A 26410-nucleotide genomic window follows, 5' to 3' on the forward strand; every position below is an offset into this window, starting at 1 on the left:
GTTGCAAATCCCACATGGGTTGACACTCAGCAATGTACGCAAAGAAGCAATTTCCCACAGATTAACTGCATGCTTGGTGTGGGCCTGTGCTATTAATCAAAAAGCCCCTGATTCTAATCATTTTTCTGCCATGAGTTCTAACTAGGTGACCTTAGTCTCAGCCTTACTCTTCCCATCTGTAATATGGGGATCATGCTATTCAGTTACCTTACAGGTAACTAGGTTCTTGTAAGAATTACAGCAAGATAATATATGTGAAACACTTTGAACATTTAACAGCACTACACATATGCTATACATTATTAATAATAAAACACTGTTAGTGTTCATTTACTAGTCCAGCAGAGGAGAGCAATAGTGTATATTTTTATACATGGGGGTCGTGGAAGAGGCATTTAGGCAATGATTTGTTATGAGAAAGGAGTGACCCCTTTTTTGGTGGTGCAGTGTTAGAAGATATGTGCCTAGTGCTGAAATTAGTAGAGAGCAAATGGTTGGGAGAGAGATGGGTAATGGCCCCTGAGGCATTTTTCTGGACTTTAGACTCTTCGTTAAAATGCTGCTTTTCAGTGTTGCAAAGATAAGAGCAAAACCATGGGGGCAATATTTGCTCGAGGCTTAGGAACCAGAACATGAGAGAACTGAACGGTCAAATTCAATATGCTTTTCTTGAAAGCTTACACTAATGTGCTGACAAACCCAGCCTGTTATCTCCATACAGGCAACATACCTGGTAACTGCTTGTTGCAGTGAGGGGACCCTGCCAAAACAGGTTCACGTAAGAAACTCAGCCTTTTCAGCAGGATCTTTGGTCTTGAAAATAGGTATGGCTAATGACCAAAGGATGGACAGGATGCAGCTGGGAGTTATGTATAATGTGTAAGGATGGCTATGCATTAAACTGCCCTACCTACAGTACAGATCTGGGTAGTAGTGATTTAGAAAGAAATGGAGGCACAATAAAATGCTCTAGAAGATAGATGGCATCTTTATAACCTCTATTCCAGTATAAAAAAAATGGAGTGACATCAGGGAAGCATTGGCGATAAACTAAAAGGCCCATGAAATACATGTTTTGCAGGGGGATCATTTTAGCCGAGTCGTGTAGAGCTGTCAGCCATAACAGTGCTTGAACGAAATTGCTGAGACATCTCATCCAGAACACAATGTTCCGGACTAAAAAGGAGGAGAGGTTTGCACAAAAGCACTGCAAGCATCCCAATAAATCCACCTGCAGAAATGATTGCTAGAAACATACGTATACCATCCTCAGAGGCAGTAAGCCTGATGTGGGAGGGGGGAGGCCTGGCTCATTGGAATCCTCCTGTGTTGTAAAAAATATCCTTGCAAAAATGTGTTTGGAGTTCCTGCCTGAAATCGCATAATGTGAGGAAGCAGGCAAGCTTCTGCTCCGCATTCCCAAGTGCTCATGGGGATAAAAAATTGCAAAAGTAGCTTGAAATGTAACAATGACTAACTGCAGTGCCAAGGGGCTCTTCATGGGTTTTTCAGAAAAAGAAAGAGAGCTTCTCAAGGGAGAGGAAGATGTGCTTTCTGCAATAAAAAATCAGGAAATACCTGCTTGGCATGAGATTAGTTTTGGATGTGTCATTTTCATACGCCAACCCCCACCCAACACACTACTGTACATACTTTTTAGTGAACGCTTATAAGCAACTATTAAGATGCTATTTATTTCACAGGTGTAGTACAGCCTCAATCCACTGCAGTTGACTTCATCCACACAGTTTTGGTAGATCTGCACGATTGGGTGGATGGATTTCAGCCACCAGGTTTTTAAAATGGTAAGCTGTGTTTGAAATGGTCAAATTTCAGTGCATTATATATGCCTTTGAAAATTTGATGGCATTACTTCAGTTAGTACAGAATGCAATTGCTCCAGCACTAACTGGGACTGGCTATTAAGAGCACAATTCCCCACATCTTAAACAACTACTGTGGTTGTTCGTCTGTTTCCTGCACAGTTCGAAGTGCTGACTGTTAACAATAATGTCCTAAAACAGTTTCAAACTTGGCTAATGAAGCCACTGTCTATTGCCTGAACCTGACGACTTGGTGGAAGGAGGGGAAAATCCACCTCCTCCCACCAGAAGCCCACCACCTTCTGCTGCCTTTCCCCCAGGCTCCCCCCATATTAACATCTTATTGGTTCCCTGCTGTATCTTAACAACACCTAATTGGTTCTTGGAACAATTAGTCACATTGGTCATTGTTGAGTTAAGAAAATCCAGCTTTTGCTACATCGTTAAATTGTGTTTTTATTTTCTAGTTATTTGGCTATAACTTTTGATAGAATAGCAATATTTTGACGCAGTTTGTTTCATTGCATTCTGCATTAAATTCCACATGGAATGGTGTATAATATGATCATATTATTCAAAAATACTAAGGTTTTCACGATTTTGGCCACTAGTGTCAAGCTCAGGTTGTTGCCCCCCCCAAAGCTTGTTGCCCAGTGCAACTGCCATCCCCTGCATCCCCTTAGCTACGTCATGCCGCAAACGTGCAGACTTGCCCTTTTCCCTTGTCTATGCAATATGAACACATTCATTATATGATGTCCCAAGAAGTGATAATGAGTCACCTCCCCCTCTTCAAATATTGGGGGCCCCATGCACAGGTGTATCTAAAACAGCTGTACACATCTGTGTACAGTACTACATCCATCCAGCTTATTCTCCCATACTGGAAGAGGCTGGTTGATTTGATGACAGCTGTAATTGTCCACACTATGCATCATCGGGGGCCAGGGGTACCATATGAAGCCCAGTGCAGAGTTTTACCCCATTGTCACCAACAACCTGGCACCAGCACTGATTGGCTGGATGACGGCTGCTAAACCAAAACATAATCGAGACTGGTTTGATGATGATGGATGGGCCAGTTGATTTGGGAGCTGCCATGCCATGCCTTTCTCTTCTTCCATTACTTCTTGAAAGTCTAGGGATGCATCAAATGTATTGTGCATTTCCCACAATTAAAACTGCCATGTGAGAAGTTAGTTAAATGGTCATGTGACTCACAGGCAATGGGTTCTATGTTCTAGAAAGAAGCACCTGCTGCCTTGCTTTGAACTTTACAGAAAGGCATAGAAGCATTTTGTGGTCTGGTGCTTCAGCATAACACCAGAAGTGCAGGAATCAAAGGAAGGTTCCATGTGGTGTAGGGATTTGCAACTGTTTCCATGTGGCACAGATTTTTTCAAATTCTTCACGGACAACCATGTTGACCCTGCTATTTATGAGGCTGTTGAACAAACTACTATAGATCAGATGCTATGCAGCTTGCAGAAATTAGATGCACTGAAAAGTTACTCAGGACCCTGAAAATACACCCACGCACACATTTCTGCACCAACATGACTAGAATAGTTCCAGTACATGTTTCTGGACTGGTTGCTTCTACACCTGCAGTTGATGGCATTTTGGCTCTTGGTTGTGAAGAGCCTGGATGCTGTGAGGAAATTGGGAAGGAGCCAGGATAGTATTCCAGCTTGCTTTGGCTTGCCTTGGCAACTAGAAGCATCATCGCCATTTGGCTTTGAAGGCAAGACAAAAAGGATTGGAAAATTGGAACATAGCATCCAATAAATAAAACACTTCCGTATATGTTATAGTAGTTCTGTGTAGTAGGAGAAGCATCTGTGCAGTTTAGAAGAAACTTACAAACAGAAATCACTGTTGGGTGGGGGCCTGTTTCATTTTTTCCAAGACTGTCACACGACAACAAAAAGCACTCAGTGCCCTGCGGTCTCTCGCTGAGTTTCTTTTGTGTACTGCAGATCCTTAAATATCAGGAAAGCAGGACAACTAAATGGTTTTAAATGAGCTGAACAAGATCTATTTGACTTCTGAAAATACATTATTTTGGAGTCTTTGTTTGTCTGGAGGCTTCTCAACTGGCTTATTAAATCATCTTGAATTGCTGCCAGGTAAATAGCCTGTTTTGTCCTAAAGGTGGAGAGTTGATGGCCCTGAACTGGATGTGGTTTGAGGCAGCAGTTCAAGGCAATCCCATACAGCTGAACTTTAGTCATGCCAGATGGCTCATGCAAGCCTTTTTCTTTTGGCTATCATAGCTCCCAGCTGCAGAATGGAGACTTCCTAAGTTAACTAGCATAAACTGATCAAGGCCTTCTGTATGTATTGCTGAACTGCTATATTGGCTGCTATATTGGGCGAAGTTGTAGGGAGACACTCCTGCATGCACACCGATGATAGATTGTACCCGAGTGCCATTTAGAGCAGGGGTGCTTCTTCAGGTGGTAATGTATGCTAAAGGGCACACGGAGTAACTACTGTTATATACAATGAAATGGGCCCATGTGCTAGTTATGCATGTCAAAATCCTTTGTTGTTGTTTAAAAAGGTAACCAGCTCGTTGCTACAGTTATGAGATTGATATCCCCCTTGAACACTGGAAAGATTACAATAGAATTTGGTATGTATGTTGTCATACAGCTAAAGAAGACAGGGAATCAATATATAAGAAATATTAAGCGAAAGAGGGAAATAGTGCATTGGTGTCAATCTTTAGGAATTCCCCCTTCCAAAAGGGAAAACACTAAACTTTCAAGAATATTCTTGCCTAACATATAGCATGGCAAACCACTCAAATGAAACAAAGTTAAATATGTGAAATGAATATTCTGCTCTGTATATTAAAACATTCAGTGCATCAAACAGCACATGAATAAAACAAAAGGAGTAATACTGAAATCTACCTGCTTGAAATATGTTTTCAAAGTATTGGAAGGTATATGGGAACAATGATAAAGGATTATTAAGGGATAAATGAATTCTAGCATACACTAGGCTAGGTGGAGTCATGCAGACCTGAAAGGGCTTGCAGAAGAGGGAGAGTGATCAATGGTCAGTGTCTGAATTGAAGCTTACATGAGAAATGGATTTCAGATACATCAGAAAGGAAGTTCTGGTGTGATATTAGAACACTGTTAAGGGGCAGATTCAGGAGTTCCAATCAGGGAACAGGCCCATTTCTAGGCAAACTCTTTTGGGTGCTTCCATTTAGCAAAATCTCTGCTGCTTCCAACTGTGGTCTCACACACTATTTGAGATGTTCCACAAAAGAGAGAAAGATACTGAATAAGCCCAAGGCAGCATGACCACCAGTATGTTGGGGATTACACCATGACAGCTGTACTCAGTTTTCTAAATTGTTTCTTTTTATGCAAATACACTGAATGCCATCCAAGATGATAATATTTCTGCGGCTTTCCCCCCCAAAAATGCAGGACAGCGAGCTCCATACATCACACAGTTGTCACAAACATGGAGCACTGAAATGGAGTATGCAGGCATTCATTTTAAGTAAATAGCCTCGGGAATGAATACAATAACATTTAATGCTATGCAGCAGCACCCCTGGAACACACCTTGGGTGAAATCACACCCAAGTGATCACACCTTGGGAAAGGCAGGCACATTTATAGACATGGGCCTGTTTTTAAAAAAGGTAGTAGAAATCTCACCGGTGAAACAGGTTGAAACTAGTTCCTGCCCATTCTGAATTCTCTCTAGCTGCATCTTTGCAACTGAAAATTCATATCAACCATAAGTTACTCCTAAGGGCTCAATCCTATCCAATTTCCCAGTGCTGGTGCAGCTGTGCCAATGGGTCATGCACTGCATCTTGTGGGTGGGCAGCAGTCACAGAGGCCTCCTTAAGGTATGGGAAAATTTGTTCCCTTTCCTTGGGGCTGCATTGCAACTGCACCAGTGCTGGAAAATTGGATAGGATTGGGCTCTAAGTCTACTATATAGCACAGATTAACACAGCACTGGAAATGTTCTACTGGGACCAACAGGCTCTCATGAGAGACAATAACTGGCACCCCTAGGAGAAGCTCTAGGGGCTGCTCTTAATTCCCAGACACAAAGCAAGTTCAGATTTTTGAATTTTTCCATCCTTGTTTACATCACAGTGGTGAAGCAGTATTTGGCGAAACTTATCTAGGTCCATGCCACTGATGCTGGGCTGCAGGGGAAGAAGAAAGCACTATATTTAGAAGACAAAATATCCCCTTTACACTTACTTTCATAACATTAAATATTAGTACTCTGTTTCCATCCCTGTCTCCCCCCTCCCCACTGTCTCCCTTGCATCCAAATCGTAAAGCTCTTAAGGAAAAGGACCTGTATAAAGCGCCATGTACATTATTGAAATAATTGATAATAATTATATTAATTATAATGACTTCAGCACTTAAAGCTATATGCATTTAAATATAAACAATATATTATAATATAATATATATAATTTATAGTAATGTAAATATAAACAATGAAGAGAAGATTCAAGCTAGAAAGAAGAGAAGATAATAATGGATGAGATGATGGATTTGTGGTCCTACATACTATAGTATATATTCTCCGAATGTGTAGTACAAATATTAATTGGGATAAGTGAAAGATCGTATTACATTACCTTTATAAAAAGGTTATGGTTGAGAGGATGTAGGGAACCAATGGGTGCAAGATATGGAAAATGAGACATGCAATGTGATCAAAGTTCTATAGGGACCCATGGTGCACACATGGAGCTCTGCATGTCTTCCAGTACTCTTTTATGATGAAAAGAGCTCCATATTTATCAAGATTTCTCACTTGACATTAGTATAGAACAGGGGTACCCAAACCCCGGCCCTGGGGCCACATGCGGCCCTCGAGGCCTCTCAATGTGGCCCTCAGAGGGCCCCCAGTCTCCAATGAGCCTCTGGCCCTCTGGAGATTTGTTGGAGCCCTCACTGGCCCGATGCAACTGCTCTCAGCGTGAGGGCGACTGTTTGACCTCCCGCGTGAGCTGTGGGATGAGGGCTCCTTCCACTGCTTGCTGTTTCAGGTCTGTGATGCAGTAGCGGCAGCAAAGGAAAGGCCAGGCTTGCGTTGTGCAAGGCCTTTATAGGCCATGAGCTATTTCAAGACCTTCATTCATTCATATAAGTTCATCTTTAATATATTCATTTATGTAAACTTATGTAAATGTATTCAAATTTTAAATTTAAATTATTTCTTTTTTCCTCGGCCCCCAACACAGTGTCAGAGAGATGATGTGGCCCACCTGCCAAAAACTTTGGACACCCCTGGTATAGAAGATTCCCTGAGTCATAGAAAATAATGGCGATGCTCTTTGTACATGGGGATTCATACACATCCAAGTTTCCACATGCAGAATGAAGCTTCCATTGTGTTCAAGTCTATCACATTTTGAAAAGCTCTGTCATCACCATCATAACCTGCCAGTATCATCACTGCATCTAAGCTAACAATGAACCTAAAGCAAAGTTTCCATTCTTGACTATTTGATCCTGGGATGTGTAAGCTACCAATCTAAGGCACAGCAACTTTTGCCAGAAAATAGATAAATAAATAAATTGGAGAAATAATGCAGAGGATGTCACCTTGACAAGCTCCATCATATCTTTGACAAACCCATCCACTTCGGGCCCCTCCAGTGCTCCTGTCTTGCTCTGGAATATAGAAACATTCATAATACTTTTGCAAAATGAAAATACACAAACACACAAATAGTTTGCTGTCTGCTCCATGTTTGGAAACATTGTCTTCACCCTTTCAAGTCATGTATCTTTGGATGTTTAGTGTCTAATGAGATGGCAAAGGCATATTCCTGGTTTCTCTGATAATTCTCTCTCATGGAATCTATTTTACAAGATGAATGCCCCAATCATATCCTCCCACTAGCCTCACCAATGCAGCTGTACCAAAGAGGCGTGTGCTGTATCCAATGGGGGGGGGTTGACTTGAGGGTCAATGGGAGGAAAGTATAATTTATACTTACCTCCAAGTAAGCCCTGATGCCTCCTATGAAACTCCTCAGATATCTACCACCAATTTTGGTGGTGTACGTCCAAGGAGAGAATGGGATGGGGAGCTTTGAAATGGAGATGATAGGATCCAGCATGCACCATTGCCACTGGATCCACTACATCCTACCTCCTCCCTGCCCCAGTTCCTCCCCCTTCCCCACTCAGTTACACTCCCAATCCTCCTCCTCCTCCTCACCCACAACCCATCTCCACCACCGACCTTCTGGGACACGGCGGGCTCCATCTGTGAGGCTGTGATGTTTTCACCTTTTTGGGTAGTGCACACAAAACGACCACAGACAGAGCACTGCACACACCGTCAGCAGACATTTTACCAAAGTGGAAGTCACTTCCATTGCTCTATCCTGCTCTGCAGCCCAATCCAGGATAGGTTTGGGCTGCTAGGAAAGCAACCATCAGAGCTGGTTCTAACATTTCACAGAAGAAGAGAGCATGAGAGCCTCTGCTCCCCCAACATCTGCTGCAATGGCAAACTCATGCATGTTATGGTACAGTCAAGACTAATGTAGCATGCAGTGTGATCTTCTTCTGTAGCAACACTTTCATTTTCATCATGTGTACAAAGTGAACTAAAATAGCGTTAGGAATATATACATTGCTGTAAAGCTTAACTGGGCAATATCATCCTTTTAAGTGGATGTTCTCTGATATTTAATAGGAGGACATCAACTGTTTCTATTCACACCAGCATTGCATCTTTGCCAGTGGCTGTTTGCTGGTGGCTATTTTGCATCTTTGTTTAGAATGATCGTTGGTACCCAAGGACGGGGAACCATCATCATTTCATTAATTTTGCTTTGTAAACTGCTTTGTGGACTTTTGTTGAAAACTGATGTACTGTATGAATATTTTTTAAAATAGCAATTAATTTAATGTGCCACCTGATGATCAGCAATAATTCCAAACCCACAAAACTTACAACATCATAGTGTGCAAAGATTTTCTCAAAATCTCTCTTCCTTTCTTCTGTACTACAAGCCTGAATGGAGGAAACAATGAAGAATGAGTTTTTAAAAAGAAAGAAAAATGTCTTCACAAAAGGAAAAAAAGTAACTTAGGCTCAAATCCTAACCAACTTTCCAGCACTGACACAGCTGTGCCAGTTGCATCATGCAGTTGGGTGGCAGTCATGGAGGCCTTCTCCAGGTAAGGCAATGTCTGTTCCCTTACTTTGGAGCTGCATTGCTCTTACTTTGGTGCTGGAAATTTGGTTAGGATTGCACCCTTAAGTGCCCTGAAAATTACTGCTACTTACATCCATTTTGAACTGAAGGAGAAAATTTTCTTGAAGAGCCAGAATCCTAAACAGAATGAGACAAATTATTATCTTCTCAGTGATACTGTGATAAGACAGTTCTACTTGATAGATCTGAAGAATGAGTAAAGAATTATGGGGAGCTAGCAGACATTTTCAGAAAAGACTGCTAGTGTGACATTAATCTGGTTGCTACCTTACTAGATGGAGAGCCTGAGCTTTTAGTGGCTGTATGACAGGAAGAAATTCAACAGGAGGAACTTTTTATCACATGGGGACTTCATTCTGAGGAAAGTTGCACCTATTGACTATATGTCATGTGAGCTATTACAAGAAGCCATCAGACTGAAAAAGTAAATTCCTAAGAAACTGATGAACTTTATCAGTACCATTAAAACATACCTTGCTAGGTCATTCAGATCCAGTCGTCCATCTTTATTTTTGTCAAAGAGCTTCATCTAAAAAGCAAAAAGCTTTTGTAAGTTGTTGTAAGGTGCTAACATTAAAAAAAATACAGTGGAATTTTGGTATTCAGGGTAACACTCTCCATGCTAAATTGAGTTTCACAGCATGAATAGAGGGCATAGGCATATTTGTGCTCTTGGAGAATCCATCGGTGGCCCATCCACTAAGTGAGGCGATGGGGATTGTATCAGCCATGGATTGCAGGGGGGTGGTGAGAGGGTGGCAGATTTGAGGTGACTTTTACCCTGAGTCTGCCCTGGCCACTGCCTCCATCCATCCTATTTTGGATGGAACCCACTCTGATCTGCTTTCCACCTGCTAAAAGTGAGCAGCAAGTGGATGACCCCTCTTCTTTACCTTGTTCCTCACACAGTTTGTTCAAACATGGAAGTGCAGGACTTCCAGTTTGATGTATAAGGATCACATGGACGAAGGAGCTCCTTCACTTGTGCAATCTCTTGCACAATCCCTTTGAACAAACCAAAAGTCCTGCACTTCTGCAATTGAAGGATCATGTGAGGATCACAGTAAGCAGCAGCTTCTTCTTTTTTTTTTTGTAGCTGCAGAGGCAGTGGACCCAACGTGTCATTGGCTGTGTTCCAGGTCATGCTTCCGCTGCCATCATCGTCAGTCTTTTCAGAATTTCTCCTAGAGATACATGGCCAGTGCATGGCAAAATGGCAACTTTGAAAGGATGCGACTTTGTGTCTCCACTTGTTGGTTCTTGCATATGCAAGTCTGATGCAATTTTACTTTGGACCATCCCAAATTATGCTTAAAAGTCCAGTTCTCAAATATCCCTAAAATACCCAATTTTTCACTTTGTATTCAGAAATTTGTCTAACTAATGAACAAGGCTTTTGGTAAAGGGCAGGCTAAAAACCCAAAGAAAATGAAGTAAAATATAAAGCTATATTGTGTACCGCTCCTGTGGACTGGGCAAGGAGATATAAATTAAGACTCAAAGAAATAGTGGAGGGTGGAGTGGATATTAATAAGGTGGGGTGGATATTCATGTTCCACTTTTGCACAGTATATCTATTATGTTTTGAGGGTAGTAGCTGTTTCATATTCACCATATCTACATGTAGCAGTAGTGTACAAGCAATTGGTCAATGTCATGTCATTCAGATGTCCTGAGGTCCGATCTGTTCTTGGAAAACAGACCAATAGAGGAAGTATTCTCCTATTCTCTCCCTTCCAATGCACTAATGTGAGCATTTTCTCTTGCTGACCCTCAGGAGTATATTTGGCCAAAACCTTTACTTTTACAAAATGTGTTTCAGAGAGGATGTTTTCACCTCTTAAAATTGGGGCACTCGTGCTGATGAATATAGGAGGCTTTCTCTCTGCTCTGCAATATATTAAGTTGTTGTTGAACGGTATTCCAATTATTCTGTTCTTGCTTTTCAAGACGCCCCTTCCTTTCCAAGCTATAGCACAGTTGCAGGTAGAAAGGAAATGGCAATCATTTTCAGAAAGAAAGAAAGAAAGAAGAAAGAAAGAAAGAAAGAAAGAAAGAAAGAAAGAAAGAAAGAAAGAAAGAAAGAAAGAAAGAAAGAAAGAAAGAAAGAAGCTAGCTAGCTGATGGAATAGATGTATGAATAATTCATGATAAAAGTGTGCCAAGAACTGGATTTAATTTCAGGGAGATATCTAGTGTGTTATACAGATTGGTGGCAGCTCTGAAATATTCAGTGCTGTGCTGGTGTTTAACCTTTCTTTTATTAACACTTTTCCATTAGGAGTTACAAAGCCCTGAAAATCCCATGAGGGAACAATATGATTGTCAACATGTTTCTGCAGATGCATAGTATCTCACCCTCCCATCTTTTGAGTAATAGGTGCACTGTTTCAGCAGATGTCTCCATCCATACAGCAGGGTCATGTGCTTTCCTCTTTCCCCAAGCAGTTAGAAGTTCCAGAGGCAATACAATTAGGGTTAATTTCTGAGAAGAAAGGTCCCATAAGTGCTGATGGGAGCTTTCCTTCTGAAGTAATTAGAAGTCTCCCTCTCTCTGCTATAGACTTGATCCAGATCAGGGTCCTATGCAACTGTTGTTCACATTTAAAAAACACACGCCCCAACTGTACAATATAATCTAGTTTGGCCTTGTGTCTTCCAAACTGTGAACTACCCTGCCACTCTTTACATTTGGCCCCCTTAGCTAGAGGTGGTGTCATGTTCCCCTAGCTCTGAATATGTATCTCATTCAAAAATAAGAGATTCACAACTACCTTCTAATCATTTCTTCCAATCAAGGAACTATTACAGATCATCTTGGACTATTAACCTGCAATCTGCCTTTAAAAAAAAAAAAAAGGAATCATTGGCCACCAGCTATAAAAGTAGAAAATGCCCATAATCTCATCACAAGAATAGTCAAACTGAACTGTCTTGAATACAGAATGTGAACATTGTAAGGTGCTTGTAGGGCAGTGGTTCCCAAACTGTGAGCCATGGCTTCCCAGAGAGTCACAAAAGCCAGCCAGGGGAGCTGCAGAATCTTCATGAAAAACTTGCTGCCTTATACAATGTATAGGATTGCAGCCCTAATGGGGAGCTGCAACCAATGGCCCAGTAGATCAAGGAAGCCACCAGTCGAAGATTTGGGAACCACTGTTCTAGGAGTATTCTCCAGCTTTCCACGAAATACATCAGGCTGGTATGAAGAGCTGGAACTGTGTTTATTAAAATATACATCTATACCCACTCTGGTGACTCCAGCATAGGGCAGCCATCTAATAATCAGTAGATTCTGCTTTCCAGACACTGACCAGAGGCGGATGGTTATCTCATAACCCTCAGGCAGACAGTTTTGCATACACTTTAACAGGCTCGCTTTAGTTTACTTCCCTCCCTCATAACTGCTTTGGTAACAGAAGGTGCAGTGCCTCCACAGTGACTGTGGGGTAGAGGAGACATTGGGGTCCAAAGATTCTATTCATGCTAATAGCATGGGCACTACTTCCCTGTGGTAAGATTTTGAATCCAAGAGCTATACGGGTGGCACCACTTGGGCGGTTTAATTTGAATCAGAACTCATCACCAGAATCTGTGTTATATACCAGGGATCAAGCAAACATAATTACTTATTTAGGCAGATGTAGAGGCACAACACTCGAGGCACAAGACTCTCAAGTCCTTGATAGGCTTGGGCTGTTGCATTGTTATATGGCTAATGAAGAGAATTCAGAGACCTCTTTGCATCAACCAGGGAACGAAGATTCCCCAGATTAAGTTTTCAAAGTGAACTGGTTACATTTTTAGGGTTGTTGCATAACAACTACTGAATATAGGTTTCCTCTTGGTACATTAGAGGTAGTCATAACTGGAAGGAGAGATGTTAGACATGGCTGACTGAGGTTCAGATCCCAGCGATCATTTCCTCTTGTGGGGAGCTTTACAGAAGACATTTAGAAAGAAACTTTCCCTTGGTCAGACTGGCTGATCATTAGGCTTTCTTGTCCTATCCTATTAATGTCTAGCACAACTCGCTTGAATGGGCTATGTGTAATGTATAGATAAAATCTATTCTTTAACTAACTGGCTTTCTGTGCCCTGTTCTATGGAAGCTCCCAGCTTCCACAGGGAAAGGGATAGGGCATGTGAAGCACAACAGTGAACACCCTGCCCCCCAAGGAGAATCTAGAAATGATGTCATAATGTCAGGGGGTTCCTAGTACTACAGATTTTGCCCTATTGATTGATTGTAAGGGTAGAAGGAGCTATCCACCTGCTGCCACCTTCCTATCACCCACTGCTGGTAGGTTTGGACTTTGCCCCAGGGTATTCAGCCAGCTGGTACTAACACAGTCTCTATGTTTGTGGTGAGCATACCTGAGCATTAGTTTTAAACCTAGACAGATTTGGGTACACAAGGGGCATTTTCATCACCACACAATCTAGTTTAGAATAAGGGGCAGCAAAATTGCAGCCATTGCTTGTGTGAATCACACACATGACTGAATATAACTAGGCTCACCACAAACACAAGATGTCTTCCTTCCAGCCTGGGTCTAAAGAGGCCAAAGAGCTCATTCTTGTGTTACCACAGCAACATGGGAGACATTGCCTTTTCCCATTCTATACTCTGGTAATATAATAAGATAATTCTGAGACTATGTAGAAAGCATTGACAATACAACTACATTCCTTGCCAGCATACAGGAAGGTAGGGCCTAGGAGAGGGGGGTAAAGGGGGTAATTTGTACCTGGGCCCAGGGTCAGAAAGGAGGCCCAGGAGCCAAAGGAGGGGGCCCAGAAAGTTCCTGGGATCTGACATTTTCCTATCTTACCTGAACTCGCTGCCAGCACATGATGATGGGGCACAACCATGTGCATGCAGTGTTAACTGCTGCTGCAAGCCGTACACACCAGGCCCAGGAAAGCATCCATGACTCTCCTCAACACAGTGTTAATCTGGGAGGAACCTGGCCTGCTACAGTAGCGCTTTGGTTTTTGGATCCCATAACCATGAAGGAGTGTATAGAAGCTCAGGGACCCAGATGTGGAGCTACAACTGCTGCAGAAGTTCATATTGATCCATTCTAATGTGAGCCTAAATATGATGATGTTAATTTTCTGAAATCAATTTTTTATATTTTAGAGAGACTTAGGAGTGTGTTTGGTTTTCCATATTACCTTATCTAGCTGCCAATGTTGCATGTCAGGGAGACCTGGGCTCTGCATCAAGAAGCCTCCCCCTGTCTGTCAACAGCCTCCCCCTGCCCTATTTTGCCCCCCTCCGTTCTGCTGCCCCTATTGTGCCCCTCCCCCTTTATGAAGGGACCCAGAAGAAACTTTGCACCCCCTGATAAAATTCCTCTCATAGGCCCTGCAGGGAGGCGAGGCAATGCTGATGTCACATGTCATTGGAATAATTATCACTGTGTTCTTATGAGATGGGGAGTTACAATGGAAGAAGGCACACTTCCATGATGCCGTCATGACTGAGAGGACCTTTATTTTCACTCTATTGTATCATTTAGCATTTCTTTTCCCCTTAGTATTTTTGGCCCATTTAAACTTGTGCGCTGTCATCCTGGCCCCATTAAACACAATTCAAACAAGCATCTTAGGGCTCAGTCCTATCCAATTTTCCAGGGGTGGTGCAACTGTGCCAATGGGGCGTGTGTGATACTGTGGTGCACTCACAGAGACCTCCTCAAGATATGGGAACATTTGTTCCCTTACCTCAGGGCTGCATTGCAGTTGCACCAGTGTTGGGAAGTTGGACAGGACTGGGCCCTTAGTTTTTCTTCAGAAATGTATCTTTTCTGGTTGGAAAAATTTTTTATTCATCTCCTCTTAGCTCCCTCCTGTTTGTCAATTAATTCTGGGCAGCACTACATACGGGTACTTCACCTATAACAATGTCTTGTCAGCTCATACAGTCATTGAAGATTATGCAACGAAGCACTGTGAGTGGGCTTAGGGACACTTGTGCTGATTTGTGCTACAGAAAGGCAACACTTCTCCGTTGAGTGAATTAGCTTCAGTTTCCATTTCACTTTTGAGGGAAGAACTCAATGTATTGGGATGGATAAGGCTTCACACACTCCATTCTGTCCACAACAGGGAGAGAGCGTTCTTTGCTACATGGATTCACTTTGCACAACCATCCCACAAGCTTCCAAAAAGTCCTTTGTATAAAGATAATAAGAGAAAATAATGTGTGCTTACCATGGTGCCTGTATATTCTTGCAGCTTTGCTTTAGAAACAGTTCTTCCATGTTGCCGTAAAAGATCTTGCAGGAAGTCCTGTTGTCAGGAAAGAAGCAAAGAAGTGTGTGATACTGTTTCAGATACATCACAGAAATAATATTAAGAAACGAAGATTTGATTCCAAGAGCCTAAACACAGATCTGGCTCGTGGCTCTCTTGTTAGAATGCATGAAATATGGACTCCAGTGGATCCTTATTGACTTAGGGGGACAGAACAAGAGGAATCTAGGTAACTTACTTGAAGCTCAGCAGCAGAAATAAAACCACTGCTATCAGCATCATATTGACGCCAAATCTGTAAGGGAAAAAATGAATGTTATAATTTGAATGAAGATATTTAGGAATTAATCATATCACAACCTCATTTGTGGATGTGCAGAGGAATCTTGCAAATGTTTGGATCTCAGGAGATTTGATAAGTCAGGCTGCTGTTATTGTTGCAAATGGCATGGGGCAGGGTGTAGATTAGGGACTCTGGTGGGGCCCACCAGAGGATTAGCTGTATATAACCTGTACACATTCTCTATTCGGCTTAGAGCCACAAAATAATTTCAAGGCTAGTGTCAGGTGGAACTTATCCACCATCATACTGAACCCCTCTGGTCATGAATCTGATAGCTCTGGGAGGGGAATCTTCCACATCCACTTTTCCTTCAGACTGTGTTTTGCTTGACTCTTAGCAGATGGACATGGCAGGTTTGGGGACATGCTGCTTTGAAATATACACAGTTGGGTTCTTGACCTCTAAAACTCTATTTCTTAGCTTGCTTTCTACCATAGATCTTGACTATTAGGCCCCATTCTGCCTGCCTACCTGTCTGTGAAATCAGGTGACTTATTTCAGTGTGACAAAGAGAAACTATTCACTGATAGCACCTTTTACTTCTAGTTGAATGAAAGACTGGAAAATACCCTGCACATGCCTGATCTCGTCTGATCTTGGAAGCTAAGCAGGGTCAGGCCTGGTTAGTACTTGGATGGGAGACCACCTGGGAATACTGGGTGCTGTAGGCTTATACCATAGTCTTTCGAGACTGAAGGTTGCCAGCCAGCACATTCAACAAACTGGAAAAAACCCTCAGCATTTACCCATGCATCATGGATCTGTTTCCTCTGAAGGAACCATGTAATCCAATTGAGATCAATTTCCATCTTTAATTTGGGCATGTAGTTACCATGGCTGCACATCCAGATTTGTTATTTTTCATGTAAACAAGACAAGCGATCAAATAACTATTTACATTCCCTTGTTCTTGGTCATTCTCAAGGCAGCCGACGTGAAACTACTTTGAAATTGAAACAGTGTACCTAGATTAGAACAAGGACAGATTTTATTTTGTAAGATCAGCCTCCCAGGAAAATTTATGGTACCTGTCTTGGAAAAGGCAATCAATACTTTAAAAAAAAATAAAGATAAGAGTTGGTTTTCTGTTCCTCGATAACACTTATTCTGGAAATTTGAACCCAAATGTTGAAAATCTTGAATCAGCCTTCAAAAGACTTAGAGCTGCAGATAGTTGCAAATAAGCAGTTTGGAACCTGCTTCCTGATTTATGAGCTTGGACACATTCTGCCTCCAGGTTGCTAACTTTGTTTTAAAACCATTAATATTTGGGCGTGCTCTGCTGCTGAAGTCCGTGGAAATGGTCAGATTCTCAGAGCAACCCTATGCATCACTACTCAGAAGTAAGTCCGACAATGTTCAGTGGAGCATCATCTTATTTAAACATGTCTAGGATTGCAACCTTAAAAGGATCTGGAGCCAAACTACACATTACATCCCAAATCTGGGATTGATCTCCCATTCTTTCAACTGAATATAGCTACTGGTGGAGAGGTGCAAAATTGATCAGGAGAGTGGCGTGGGGACTTGTGGCATCAATTCACTCATTTTCCTGATATAAATCTTTCCTTCAAGGTACTGTTTGCTCAGGGAGTGCCTGTGCTCTGCCTGTATTCTTTTTCCCTGGTGCAAAGCTGCTTGTGTGCATGCATGTATGCAAATGAGAGAGTCTGGGAAAACATGACTATGTAAACACTTCCAACTTTTGTACCATTCTTCTGATCACAATAGACCAGTGTTTCTCAAACTGTGGGTTGGGACCCACTAGGTGGGTTGTGAGCTTCAGGTGGGTCCCCATTCATTTCAATATTTTATTTTTAATAGACTTGATGCTACCATGGCATGTAGCTGCATTGGGGAAATGTTATAGATCTGTACATTTGACAGGCTACTCTGTATATGCTTTTAACAATGATATTCAATGGGACTTAGTCCTGGGTAAGTGTGGGTTTCAGTGTGGGTAAGTGTGGGTTTCAGGATTTCAGGTTAGGATTGTGAAAAATGTTCCTGCATGATGATGTCACTTCTGGTCGTGACATCACTTCCAGTGAGTCCTGACAGATTCTCATTCTAAAAAGTGAGTCCTGGTGCTAAAAGTTTGAGAACCACTGCATTAGACAGACAGACAGACACACACACACACATACAGAGCTGCATTTAGTATTGAAAGAAAAACTGAGAGCTGAGTCCCAGATCTCCTGATGAGATATGTACTTTTGCCTCCTAGATGTTGTTAGATAGATCCATTTCAGCATCATAACCAGTTCTCCAAAGTGTCCCAAGTAGCTGCAGGGAGACTTATCCCAGATTTTATACTAGTCTGCAAAGACAGGGCTTGCTCTCTTTCTAAACTAGACAATGCTGTGCTGTATGGGGGGGGGGGGAAGTAATGATGATACTTCTGTAATGTGATCACTATCCTCAATCATATATATTACCTTGTGACATTAAACTCTCTTATCTGGAATATTTGGTCTGTTAAACATCAAGCCTGAGAGTCTTCTTTCCAAGGTTCCAAGGATGGCAGTGATGAGGGTGATTTTTTTGTTTTTTAATGAAAGCCGGTAATGTTATTCCAGAATTTAATCAACAGCTGCACACAATTTTTTTGCAGACCATCTGCAGCCACAGACTGTATGTTGCCTCTCTTTCACAGTAAATATGTTCTGTAGCATGCAAACTGAGAAAGTGTCCTTCACAATGAATATAAGAGACATGAATATACAGACTCAAACTGTATGGGATGGTGGCAGCCTGTTTCAGCCCAAATCACCCATAAAGCAGGCCAGGGGGTCCTGTTTTCAGAGCAAAGGAATTCATGGTGGTGCTAAAACCTGCTTCCACTCATGGCTTATACTTCAGGAGCTTTTGTCCTTGGCCATGCTCTGATACTGGAAGATGAATTCACCTGAGAAAAAAGTGCCAGGGGTGGGGAAGACTACAACTGTACTGGAGTGAGCACCTGATCTGGAGCAAATTCACCTCCCTTCACCTCTACACCCCTTTTGCTCTGAATATCAAGCCCTACACTTCCTGCTTTATATGTGACTGCAGCAGACCTGGGTTTAAATCAATGTAATTGATTTTATATAATGGAATGTAATTGAATGCAATGTAATTGTGTAATTGGGGCCTTGGTGTGTCCCCGCCTCCGTATGTGTTCAACACCACATCAATCCAATTTCATAGCAATCTACCATGTTTGACATTTAAAACCCAGCAACACAGCAGCAGAAATTTACACCCACCTTCATGAACTCCACACTGTTGTCCAAGGGGGTTTCTCGTCGAAAAAACAGCAAAAAGTTCTCATCCTCAGACAAGAGCATATTGGCAAGCTAAAGGGGAAAAAAAATTAATGTTAGTTCTGTAATGTAATCATTGTTCTCATCATATATATCACCTTAGATTAAAAAATAACAAGGTTTGTTGTCCCAAGGACAGGCCTATGGGGGGGAAGCAAGAGACCTACAGCAGCAGGAACAAAATTGGAAATGGAACAAGTTGCTTTGGTTAAAAGTATATTTGGACAAATGGTTGCAGTACTATATGACTGAAAGCCCAATCCTAACCAACTTTCCAGCACTGATGCAGCCCCAAGGCAAGGGAACAAATATTCCCTTAGCTTGAGGAGTCCTCTGTGACTCCCTCCCTCCCCACTGCAGGATCCAGTGCATGCCCCATCAGCACAGCTGCATCAGTGGTTGAAGGTTAGTTAGGGTTCGGCCATGAGATGATGGTTGATCCACTCCCTGTAGCATAGTTATTGTTGCCTGGGAACATTTTCTAAAGTCTCAAAAGAAAAGACAACCAGGTACCTCATGTATTTGTAAGCGTCCGTCTGCAGTCACATCATAGGCTGACATAAATCGTTCCTTCACTCTCTGAACCTTTTCTTCTGTGACGGCGCTCTGTGGGATGAAAAGCAATAGGGCTGACCTTACAGTTAAGGGCATTCTTCTGGTGCGATATGTTATGTCCTGTCAAGAGACAGGATTAGCCATGTAGTAGAACAGCAGTGGGCATATTCCTTCAGCTGAAAGGAAAGGAATTTGCAGTAAGGGTCTTTCTGTTCTGGTTTTTTATATAGAATTTTAACTTAATTCTATAAATCTATAAAATCTTGAAGTCTTGTTTGAATCTGAGATAGGTGGACAGATAAAGCCACAGACCTGCTATTAGGGGCAACTTGCTGCACAAAGGACTACAGGACAACTGTACACTGTGCCCCTGTGGTATGGAAGTCTGACTTATGGATGGAGCTGTCACACAAGTGCAGTCCATGCATTCTGGTGACAAGACAGATGTGGAACAGAGGAAGAATGGGGGGGATATGGAAAGGGACCATATTGGTGCTGCTAATATCCTATTCCCCTTCTGGGCTCAATCCACCTTCCCAGGTCCACTCAGACATGCACCAGTGATTTTGGTAGATCCAGGTAGATAAACTGTGGCAGCAGATGAGACCTCCAAGATTCCACCCCCCCCCCCCCGTCATAGGATTCAATGAATATTTTGGTGGTATGGCTGCATTGGCGAGGAAGAAATGGATAGGATTGGGGCCTAAGGGCCCAATTGCTGCTGACAGCCTGCCTTCAAAGTTTGCATGCTTATAGCGTCCTGTGAAAGCAAGATTCACTGCGGTAAGCCTTTACACAACATTAATGGCTGTGGTGTAAGCACATGGGGGATCAGCAGATAATTGAATCAGCAAATTACAGATTTGTAGATACTGGGGGACACCTGTACATGACATTCTTTCCAGCCCTTTGCAAGACACGTTCTGAGGTTTGTGGCTTCATAGGATGTCCCAGAGTCTGAAGACATCTTATAGAAATGAAGTTAGCTGCTTAAAACTATGATGTGTGACCATACAGATGCACAGAAGAACACCAAGATTCCAGCTTTGTATTTCTCTATTTGTTCTATTGCTAAGCTTTGCCTCTGTTCCAAGTGTTAGTTCTATGGGAACCAGGTTAATTAAAAACAGTCATTCCTCCAGAATATTTTTAACTCATACGAAAGTTCTTACCTGCTTTAAACTCATAGAAGTCATTAAAACAATCTGACACACATCTGAACAATAGATTAACTTTAAAAAATAACAAAAGACCAGGCTGATTTCCACAGTATCGTAAAAAAGAATCATGTATGATTACAGTCTAGTTTTTTTGTCTTGAAATGACAAGACCAATTAAAGCACTGCAGAAAATAATACTGTAAAGGTGAAAGTAGAATGGTACCTATTCAACTAAGCCTCTTGTCCTCTAGTCATCTGGGTCTTTAAGCATCTTTTCAAAAAATCACACATATTATACCAACTAACAACTGAAAAGATTTGCTCCTGTATTGTAAGGTGAGGTCATGTAGCCAACCATGAATTTCTCCTTGGGATTTCAATGTAGTGTTTTTATGTGGAAAACACAGAAAACCAAAGAAAATGTGGCTTAACATTGAAGAGGATCTAAGGAACCAGCGATTGACCATTGACAAGCCTATAAAGACTAGAAATATTGCCAACAATCACCAAGAGTGGAAGCATCTCATGAACAATACATGGATCCCAGCGGCACCTGCAGCAGCGTATTGGATGAGAGGAGGTCTCTTTCACAGTGTGTGGGCCCTGTACCTCTGCGTACTTGTCCTCTACCGTCAGGGACCACATTCATGCCCCTCTCTCCATAATGAGATTATATTGCAACAACAAAAATTCAAAGTACTGGATAAACTGCTGAACAAAAATAAAATATGCAAGATAATGCACAGCAACAGCACAATCCTGTGCATGTTTACACAGAAGAAAGCATCACAGAATTCAATGGGGCTCATTCCCAGGTAAGTGCATATAGAATTGCAGCCTAGGAAGGGTTGATCTTGCTATATTTTGTATTCCATGACAGATATTCAAACATCTTTCTGTGGTGTTGCCAACTCACCTGAAGCAGGAGAGAACACAACTTGCATTGTGTAGTCCAAACACAGCAGCACGTGTGCATAAAATAGCTGTGTTTTTAAAGCATATGGCAGCAGTAACAAAAAAAAAAAAGATTGAGTTCAATTTCCATGTGCGTTTAAAGGGGAATGTGGCTACTTTTACACACATGCCCTCTTTTTAACTTACCTCCCTAGCCACCCAAGCTACACATGTTATAAAATTTTGGGATCTCAACTGCCTAAAGGGATGCAAAAAGGAGCCTTTGGGTCTCCACTTTGACTGATCTCTTGCAAAACTTGGAACCAAGTACAAACCCCTCTACAGCTCTCCTTTTGATTACAAAGACTTTAGACAAAGGAGTCCAGGGCTCACTAACCTCAAATGAAAAGAAGCATAGGACACCCCATTTCCTCAAGTGAATGCTCTCTTTTTCCACTTTGTATGCCTAACTAGAATCTGTCATTCTATTGTCACCCTATTGTTCTTCCAGCTGAGCTTGTTTTTCTTGCATTCAGCAATGGATGAGAACACGTCAGAGTAGCTGAGAAGCAACAACAACAACAGAGCCTACACACTCAGTGGTGTAGCTAGAGGGGGTGCAAAGCACTAAGTCTTGCAGGGAGCCTCAAAGCAGTATGCAAGGGGTGTATATCTTCCTTTTACTCTCCCCCTTGGATTGGCTTGGAAGGGGAGGGGGAGACACCACTTGCATGCTGTGGTGCAGCTCCCAGCAAGACTTAGTGCTTTGCACCCCCTCGAGTTACGCCACTGTAAACACTATAGTAGTCATTGGGGGAAATCATGACAGAGAGAAGTTACAAACAATAATTATGAAACAAATATTCAAACAGAGACAACTTTCAGAGTCTGTAATGTTATTTATTTTATTGACTACCTCAAGCTCCAGAGTACAGAAGTAGTAACAAATTACACCTCACTGCCATCTCATAAGGTGGCTTGGCAAGCAAGTCTGTATTCCTTTGATGCACGTTTAAAAATGGCCCAATAAATCAACAACACATTGAAAAGTCACAGTGAAAAATTTGGAAACTGTTTCACTCTTTGACTCTGCGTTCTTACGGAACCATGCCATTGTTAGAGCCTGTGGTACAGCAGCACTGCATCAGATGCATGCAGAGTCACAGCCTGCCCACACAATAGACATCCAAAGATGACACATTTGCTGGTATCATAAGGAATATGGTATCATAAGGAATATGGGCTTGCACTTAAAGCAGAAGAGCAGAGAGTCAGGAGGAAGAGGTGCTTCATTTCCTCTGCATCAGGCTCTTTTCTCCTGCTGTTGCCTCTTAAGGGCATGCTTCCTCCAGTCAAACTCACTTCTGTCTTCAGAGTCTGATTAGGAAAAAGCAATTAAAAACTGGCTGATGGGGGAGGACATAGGGGAGAATTGGTAAGAGGAAATGGTCTTCTGCAAATCCCTCATTAGCATTATGGACATAGAGGGGACGCCCACCCCTTTACAACATCTATTTTGGCCCTTAAATAGGATGGAAGCACCAACATAGAAAATCTAATTGGAGGAACTGTTGGATTCATGTTGCAGGAGATCTTCTTGTCACCACAAGAATCCCAGCTCCCATAACTTTAAGCCTGTCCTAGTTGTCTCTCTTTAAACTTTCACTGTGCCCAATGTTTGAGGAAGCACATTGCTTCCCTTAACGTAAACATCAGGGGCACATCCTCTACATTCTCCACTCAGTCCAGGACATGAGAAGCAAAGACTGTACTCCACTTTGACATCTGCCCTTCTCCCTTGAAAATGTTTGGAAGCATTTAACAAAGTAGCACTTTGTTACTGAAATAAGTACAAGCCCCAAATCATAGACACTATGCAGTATGAAATACACTCATCCCTCTTCATGAATATTCAAAAGTTGTGATAAAAAAAGTAAAACATGAAGTGTCTTGCGGAGGTTGCTGTAAATAATTGAGCCCAGTTCTGTCCACTGGAGGTACTGCTTTACTTAACAGGTTTCCCAAGGACATACAACAACAGTTGAGAATTTCTGATCCTTCAAAAGCTGTCCTTCCTTTCACTTATTTCTCTCACAATTTATCCTTTGGTAGCAGATGCAAATCCAAAGGTAATGTGAGTTAATATTATATGATTTTTGGATAACTGATCACACCTATAAGCTCACAATTGTCTTCTATTGAAGACCTATTGAAGTCTATTAGAGAGACCTGTGTTCAAATTCCCACTCAACCCTAAAGCTCCCTGGATATTCCTGGGCCCAGTTACTGTATCTCAGCCTAGTTGATCTCAGGATTGGTGTAAGATTAAAATTGGGGTGAAGGAGAACCTTAAACACCAATCTGAGCTCCTGGGAAGAAATGTTAATATTTATCTTTTTGGGTGGTTTATAGTGGCTGAATGTTTTAAGAAACTCCAAGGGGAAATAAACCACCACTTTAGGACTGTGTGCTCTTTTACACAATTTTGAATAGCAGGCAATCAAAAATAAAAGGGCCATGTGTCACAAAAATGCAACGAACAATAATTGACCATGCAGTTGTCTCTTCAGTAAATCATACAGCTGTTTCTAAATACATTCATCTTCCTAAGCAAGTACAAATTAACTCTGGAGGGGAAAATGCATGGTAACGGATCTTGCAGAATATGGCATCTGCAAAAATAATCAGCCCTGTGTTGAATAAGCAAAAACCACCTGCTGCTCTCCCTCTAGCTTTCCAGACTAATGTGTATTCAAACCTCTTGGTTCCTCTTCATTAACCAAACTAAACACAGAGTTTGCTGGAGGAAACAGGTTTGCTCTGTCAAAATTATGACCACTGAGTGGGTGGCAAATATGGGGATTCAGAATGCAAACAGTGATGAGGTACCTGTTGAGAAAACAACTTGAGTTAAGTTCTGCTTCTTATATCAAGTCTGGCAGGGAAAGGGGGGATGAAAGCAGTGACCAAGGCCCTCTGCACCCCACTCACAAGCAGCTGACTGATAGAATTGCAATCCTTCTGAGAAGGGTCTGTACGTACAGCCTCAGCCACTGGGTTAGTGAGGGGATCTGCATGCAAAACACTCATTTCTGTCCTGGATTCTCCTTCCAGTTGGGGATTCATATGTGGAACATTTTGGAGTAACCTGAGCTAGATCAGAGTGAATGACTGTCTTCATATTTATATGCAAATAATGCGATACCAGTACTTACTTCACTATCTAATGTCTTCAGAAGATGATGAAAAAAATTGTCAAGCTCCTTCCCTTCTATGTAACCATTGTCTAAAAATAATTGAAATACATATTACTGAACAGATAGCATTAATAGTTGAAATCTAAATCCAACAGATTCTATAAAACATCAACATTTCAGAAATCTATTAATACCTGTTTTGTTTTAAATGAACTCAAGCAAATTTAATCAAATTAGCGCAAACAAGCAAGAGTGTGGAGTTTCTTTCACACTGCCAGATTTTAGAAATTAATTTATTTAGCAATTAAGGGCCCGATCCTATCCAATTTTCCAGTGCTGGTGCAACCATGCCAATGAGGCATGTGCTGCAACCTGTGGTGAGGAGGCAGTCACAGAGCCCTCCTCAAGGTATGGGAACATTTGATCCCTTAGCTTGCGGCTGCACTGGTGCTAGAAAGTTGGGTAGGATTGGGCCCTAATTTATTACAGTTTTAAAGTTAAAAATTCCTTTTTTAAAAATAAGTATGAGATGGACGGTGCCCATAGTTCCTGCTGGGAGCTTTTCTTGTGAAAATCATCTCTGGCAAGAATAAGGCAACATAAGATGTTTAAAATGGTGTTTACATAGGTGTATTTATGTCCAGAGTTTCATCTACACATACACAGAAGAACACAGGTATGAAATGCAAGATAGCTGTGCTATAGTAGACCTGGCAAGTTTAGAGAGATTTGAGACATATAAGTTTGAAGAGACAAAGGAATGAAGGCTTTTAATAGATGGATAAATTCACTAAACAGAGATTAAAAATTCAGATTTTTAAAAGTTAGGATGAATAAATCTGACTGAGTTCAAACAGGCCGTTCAGAGCTATATTGCTGCAAACAATCCCTAATTGCAGGCAACATATTAAGATGTTTGACAATGTATCATTTGAGTGGTATTTTGTAAAGAAGGATAATTTAGTTGGCAAGTTACTTATGCACACTTTCCTGGGAGCAAGCTCCATTGCACAGAAAGGGACTTTTGATTAAGCTTGCACAGGATCATGCCCTATGGGCAGGGACTGTACATTTTTGCATATGTCACTCTGCACTGTGTCATACACATGATGCAATCATTATCATCATCCTTTGATAGCACCAGTATTGCCAGATTGCAGAATCTCTTTTAACAAGTGAATTGGTGAGTAGGCAGTTATCAGCTGAAAAACTTCATTCAGACAACAGCCCTATTTGTGCACGCACACACACACACACACACACACAAATAGTGTGCAGGTCTACAATGCAAGAACCTGAGATCCCAAACATCAGAAGTATGTGAGAGTTGGGTATGTCAGAAAACACTGGAGTGGGAGGGGGCAGGCAGGCAGACCCTGCATGAAGATGAGCAGAGGGGCTGCCTGATGAGCTAGCAGGGCAGACACAGACTTGCACTCCTTGCTGCTCACCTCTGCCTTCAGAACGAACCACTAAGACACATACACAGCCCCAGTCCCCTTCCCCACTTTCTCCTTCTGAGTCCCCTGCCAGGCTCCGCCACTTACCGTCAGCATCAAAGTGCTGCCAGAGGCGCAGAAAGGCGGCTGCGTCCAGGCGCTCCAGGGGACCGCTGTCCAT

The 26410-nt window shown here is 41.9% G+C and overlaps 1 protein-coding gene across 1 annotated transcript; it reads right to left on the bottom strand.

The window, feature by feature from the left end:
- Window positions 1-5889: 5889 nt before the first annotated feature.
- Window positions 5890-26410, bottom strand: SCGN (secretagogin, EF-hand calcium binding protein). The gene is made up of 11 exons (XM_066626191.1): window positions 26338-26410; window positions 24809-24879; window positions 19498-19590; window positions 18928-19017; window positions 15575-15631; window positions 15295-15372; window positions 9546-9601; window positions 9144-9189; window positions 8808-8867; window positions 7442-7510; window positions 5890-6018 (listed from the first exon to the last, which is right to left on the bottom strand). The coding sequence occupies exons 1-11, from the start codon at window positions 26408-26410 to the stop codon at window positions 5890-5892; spliced, it is 822 nt and encodes a 273-aa protein (XP_066482288.1).

This window comes from Tiliqua scincoides, chromosome 4 (genome assembly GCF_035046505.1).
Source record: "Tiliqua scincoides isolate rTilSci1 chromosome 4, rTilSci1.hap2, whole genome shotgun sequence".
NCBI lineage: Eukaryota > Metazoa > Chordata > Lepidosauria > Squamata > Scincidae > Tiliqua > Tiliqua scincoides.

Bases quoted from the DNA above. Each gene is read 5' to 3' on its own strand.
- SCGN (XM_066626191.1), bottom strand. From the start codon at position 26,410: ATGGACAGCGGTCCCCTGGAGCGCCTGGACGCAGCCGCCTTTCTGCGC. The intron at 15,632-18,927 runs GTGGGTGTAAAT...TTTCCCTTACAG, and splicing joins ACAGTGTGGAGTTCATGAAG to ATTTGGCGTCAATATGATGC. The intron at 8,868-9,143 runs GTAAGTAGCAGT...TCCTCCATTCAG, and splicing joins TCCTTCAGTTCAAAATGGAT to GCTTGTAGTACAGAAGAAAG.